The 5,760-nt window shown below is 28.8% G+C and overlaps 1 protein-coding gene across 1 annotated transcript; it reads left to right on the plus strand.

Annotated features, from left to right (window-relative positions):
- Nucleotides 1–263: 263 nt before the first annotated feature.
- Nucleotides 264–2,691, plus strand: LOC123272003. The gene is made up of 2 exons (XM_044738574.1): nucleotides 264–440; nucleotides 2,206–2,691. The coding sequence occupies exons 1-2, from the start codon at nucleotides 392–394 to the stop codon at nucleotides 2,643–2,645; spliced, it is 489 nt and encodes a 162-aa protein (XP_044594509.1). The 5' UTR covers nucleotides 264–391; the 3' UTR covers nucleotides 2,646–2,691.
- The last annotated feature ends 3,069 nt before the right edge of the window (nucleotides 2,692–5,760 follow it).

A 5,760-nucleotide genomic window follows, 5' to 3' on the forward strand; every position in this document is an offset into this window, starting at 1 on the left:
ACAAAAAATAACAATTAATGCCAGCAAATTGACCAATTAAGCCGTCAGAAAAATATACATGAAACCTATTGTTATTATTTCATGATGCAAGATTACTGTTAATTGAACATAGAATAATCATAATTGTATAGTTTATTTCTATAACTGTATTACTTCGATTTTCTATTGGTTGTTGAAGGCGAACGATAAATTACCTGTATGCAATACTACTTGCCACGTAGAAGTTGTTTTGCAGAGTCAAAAAATAAAAATTAATAAAAAACGTGAACGTCGACGTATCACTAAAAATTTATAACTGCAAAATCTTTCGGCTGCATATAAAAAGACCGTCGTTCAGTAAACAATTCACTTTCTTCGAAACAAGTATCTGAAGACATCATAAGTCATAACAATGAATTCTTTCTTGTTTTGCTTCGTTCTCGCTGTTGGCTTAGCGGATCAAAACTTTTTTACAAATCTTGAAAAATTACTAGAAGTATCAAAAAGAATTTTATTTGACTAAAATGATTTTGTACGACTTATAATGCAAAGCATAAAAGAGAGCTCTGGGGTTAAAAAATTTTTTCCGCCTCTTGTCTTTGTCTAGTTTCATTGTAATAGTCTCATTAGTTTACGAACCGAAAATACTTGTATAATGTACAGACAATTCGATGATGAATAATTCTTCATTTTGCACGTCTCATAGCACAAAGCGCGTGAGGTTGTGCTTTATACCCCATTCGTCAAGGTCAAGCAATTTTGTGATCTTTAAATGCCTCTATCACAACCATATTGCACTTATACAATAATATAAGTAGATGTAAACCGAGAAAACACTTAAATTAAACCATTTTTTACTTTCTAAAATCATTTCATGTTGCTAATCTGGAAAAAAAAAAATGTTTTGAAGAAAATTTTACGTGGGCGTCCTGATGTCACACCATTTTGAATGTACCAACGATTACTCCCGAACAAATTGATATTTCGAAACCGGGCTTTTTTTATTTATTTATTTATTTATAACATACACTGAACCCAACAGCAGAGTCATTAACAGGATTCCTTAAATTTCAAATGTAAATTATTGACATAGTAGAGTTCAATACAAATACAAAGAATCAAGAATACATCGATAATCATAACTTCAACAGTATTACATATTAGTCGCAGATAAAGTAGAACATAGTGTGCTTATATTATGAATTAGCCAGACATCCAAATTATTAGAAACACCATCAATCTCATAATCAAATAGTATCGGACACTTATTTCTACAGAAAGACATAATTTTACATTTATCGAGATTCAGAAATAAGTCATAATCAGTACATAAATTTTCAAAAAAAAAAACGTTGTCGGTTGATGTCTGGGGCAATATACACAATAACCAGTATAAGCGACGGTTTACCAGGTACTGTGATTCTTGTACATAATGCATCCACATCTTTATATTTGTTTGTGAGATGGTTTAGAGGAATTTGCATTACTGAAAGATGCTGTTTGATAGCAAATAGGACGCCACCACCTTTTTTCTTTGTACTGGAAATTCTATCTGATCTGAAAACGGTGAAGATGTTCAAGTCCAGAAATTCTGAAGATAATTTGTCAGGTTTATTAGTTTAAGAATTCGATGAATTGGTACCGTATTTCAAATCAGTAGCTTAGTTTACGTATTTTTTTTTTTAATTGACTTTTTATTAAAATTCACTACGATACACACGTACAAAAACAAACCAATTTTTCTTATCTCTCACGACAAAACTATGGCGCCACTTGTTCAAACTAGATTTTTTTTAGACTGCGTGCGCAAATGACAAGAAAAACGGGCGCCGATATTTAAAACAATAAATAAAAAATACTCTGTAAGAAATTATTCAATTATTATTATTATTTTTTTTTTTTTTATCAATTACACAATTTACTTTTTTCTTAAAGAATGAATGAGTGTTATGAGGCGTGCATTTTTGGATTTTCCAAACTTTTTTTTAAATTTATTTATCGTAATAGAAACTAGAAAATTATTGAAATAAAATTTTCGAAATATCCATTTAATACGAATAAGTCAGTAGTACGGCTTATTTTTTTCTTAAAAATTAAATAATTGATATGAGTCATGTACTTTTAGATTTCTAAAACTTTTTTATCACATTTCCGATCAAAGTTATCCATTGAAATATTCATAAAGTATTTTGCAAAATGTACATTTAATTTTTTTTTTCTTATTATAGGCAGTAACTGGGGCTTCAAATCAGCGAAACCATCAGGCCCATCCGGCTCCGACAGGTCAGGGAAATGCAAACGCGAATTCTGGCGAACTAGTCAAGACAGCCATCGATGACTTGACAAAACTTTTTACTGATTTTGGAGAACAAGTACAATCCACATTTAATCCGCGACAATTCGAAATTTTTTTTAATGAGTACAATCACATATTTAGTGATCAAACAAAAAACAAGTTTAATAAAGTAGTCAGTGACATTGAAACCGCTAGAGCACAGGCTAGCTTATCGGGTGTTAGCTCTGATTTCAAAGAACTAATAGCTGCAGCCGGTGCCGATATATCTTCTGTTGCTCAAAAGTATGCAAAAGAGATCCCCAATCCCTCTGAAGTCTTTGAGCGTATCAACAATTTTGTAGAAGAAATCAATGAGCCTAAACGTAATTAATTCAATTGATGGCTACTGTTTGAAATGTACTCCTAATTTTTTTATCTATAATAAATAATTAATGCATTCAAAATAAAAGTTTGTCATTTATTTCAAATAAAAATTTGTCTTAACTCATCTCACAGATTCGAAAAAATTAATCCACAGATTCGGTAGAATCTGGCGCCAAGTTCCATTCAAATCCGTTGTAAACGGAGCGCAAGACTACCGACTGTGTTTACTGTAAGCAGGACGGTTTTTTGAGGTTGCGAAATTTTATTTAATTATACGGTACTTTTTTTACCCAATTTGTTTATCATAACAGTAATTCATAATTTATTTCACCGTATTAATTAATTATATTCACTTATAACAATTTATTTACTTGAAATTATTAAATTTTATCAGCACATACTATAGCTCGCTCACAAATTTCGATCCTGACTTTTTTTTTATGGAGAAAGGTCAGCGCCACAGACTAGATAAAATAAAAATGTGTAGTAATCCTCCTATAGATACGCAACTACAGTTAAAAAAAGTAATTCACAGCTTACATTTACGGCCGCCAGGGTGCACTGGAATTATATCTGCATAAACTGTAGCTTCAAGGGGATAGTTTGTAGTAAAAAATGCTGCCAACGCGAGATTTAAGTTAGTACCAATTGTAAATTTTCATTATAATTACAAAAAATACTAAAATCCGAACAAAAACAGTTTCACTGTAAAAAAATCACGCCAAGTCCACGTTCATAAGACTATTAGGAAAAAAAAAATTTTTTTTCTTTTCAAAAAGATACAAAATAAAAAAATTAAAAAATCCAAGTAACCGATATGATTGTTTATGATTTTCGGAAATTAAAAAAAATCTTATTGTAAATTTAAAAATTAAAAAAAAAAGTTTTAGAACGTACTTGGTGCGCGTCATTGTGTATTTCAATTTTTGCACGACTCATGATGCGAAGCATCAGAGAGTGCTTTACGATCGAAAAATTTTTTTCGCCTCATTTTGGCGGCTATTTTTATTATTATAGCCTTGTTAGTTCACGGAATCAAGATATTTTGCATACTATTGTCGAGATAATTTAATGGAGATTATTTTCATACTTTTTAAAAATTGATTTACTGCAATAGAATTGGAAAAAAACACCAAAATAGGTCAAAAAATTTTCCTGTCCGTCATGTGTGAAACCCGGAAACACTGTAACTTGTGAAAAAATCCATTATTTGAGTTAAATTTTTTTTTTTTTAATTCTAATCGACGATTGTAGGTCACTGAATGCGAATGATTAATTAATTCAGTGTCATTTAATTGCAATTAATAAAAAACGAAAACTACAAGACTGTATATCTATATATATCCATGTAAAATTAACATGGATGGTGACATATCTATAGATATTATGTACATTTATTCCACCAGAGGCGCTTGTGCAGTATCTTCCTAGTACAGCTGTTTTTTCGGCAACTAATTTTGAACGACTTATGTTTTTTTTTTTTTTATTTTACAATTAAATGAGCATTATGAGTCGTGCACTTTTGGATTTTCCAAACTTTATTTTAAAGTCCTAGTAAATAGATTTTACAAATTTCATTAAAAGTAAAATATTTTGCAACCACGCACACTAAATACGTTCTAAAATTTTTTTTTTTAATTTTTAAATTTACAATAAGATTTTTTTTAATTTCCGAAAATCATAAACAATCATATCGGTTACTTGGATTTTTTAATTTTTTTATTTTGTATCTTTTTGAAAAGAAAAAAATTTTTTTTTTCCTAATAGTCTTATGAACGTGGACTTGGCGTGATTTTTTTACAGTGAAACTGTTTTTGTTCGGATTTTTTTTTTCTGAAATAACAAACTTACTACTTTTAATTCAAAAAATTTTTATAAAATCAATATTATTGAAGAATTTGAATGAAAAAAATAACTTTTTTATTTAGCAAGAATTTAGAAAAAAAAATCGTAATTGATTATGTTATCAGGAATTTTTTACTTTGAGACTTGATTGATCTATTTATCAAGATAATTGGGGCAAACTACTAAATTTTGAAAATGAAGAATAATAATATTATTGTTATTATTATTATTATTATTATTATTGTAGAAGTGAAACACGTGCGGCTAGATGCTGCGCTAGGGTTAGGGGAGATTTGACCCTTCTATTTGATATTTCCCTTTTCAACCGAAATTAGTCAGCACTATTGTCATTACAAACGTTTAGATTTCGGTTTTCGTTGGGTTTGAAACTCGCAATTAGAGAGTACAATTGCAGGTTATTAAGGGATTACTGATATTCTAAATTCTAAATGGGTTTCTTGAATAATAGAAAGGGTGAAATTGTTTTATTTTTATCTGGAGGAAATATCGGTTACTTAAAACTTTAAGGAAACGTCGTTTAAGGTCTTCTTCAGGTTGAAGCCAACGAAAATAGTCGATCGATAAAGAATTTTCTTAACCAACATAAAAATGATTTTTTAAAAAACCCTTGAATCAAGTGAAATTCACTTAAATCAAGAAAATTTTCTCAATTTAAAATTTTTTTAACTTAAATCAAGAACATTAAGCTCTTCAAAGTAATTTTTTTAGATCAATAATTTTTCTCTTTAAGACAATTTTTGTTTTATTGATAGTTGTCGTGGTTAAAGCATACCGTCAGAAAATTATAAATTTTTTTATACTTATTAAGGATATGATGATACAATTACTCTAAAAATTTGAAGTCGATTAACTAACTTACCTATAACCCGAGATGAATTCAATTAAAAATTAGATATTTAACATTGATTGCATACGCTCTCTGCAGTTCTGTACAAGTTTCGTAGTTATAAAAAAAAAAAAAACTAAATGTCAAAAACTTTAAAAAAAACTGATACTCTTTTAATGTATTTGTTGTGAGTTTAAAAAAAAATAAAAAAAAATTTTTGACCGTCTAATTATTTATAAATAACGGATTAAAGTTCAACAATTTATGAAAAAGTATACGTCTAGACAGAAAAAATGGTTCACTTGAGCCAAGAAAATATTTTTCTTCCTAATTATTTTTTTGAGCGAAAAAAAAATTTTCTTTTGACCCAAAAAATTTCACTTATTCCCACAAAATTAATTCTCTTGCTTTAAGAAATACGTATCTTGAT

This window comes from Cotesia glomerata, linkage group LG9 (genome assembly GCF_020080835.1).
Source record: "Cotesia glomerata isolate CgM1 linkage group LG9, MPM_Cglom_v2.3, whole genome shotgun sequence".
NCBI lineage: Eukaryota > Metazoa > Arthropoda > Insecta > Hymenoptera > Braconidae > Cotesia > Cotesia glomerata.

Excerpts from the sequence above, each read along its gene's own strand:
- LOC123272003 (XM_044738574.1), top strand. The coding sequence starts at position 392 with ATGAATTCTTTCTTGTTTTGCTTCGTTCTCGCTGTTGGCTTAGCGGAT. Across the intron at positions 441-2,205 it reads CGCTGTTGGCTTAGCGGATC|AGGCAGTAACTGGGGCTTCA; the intron begins AAAACTTTTTTA and ends TTTTCTTATTAT.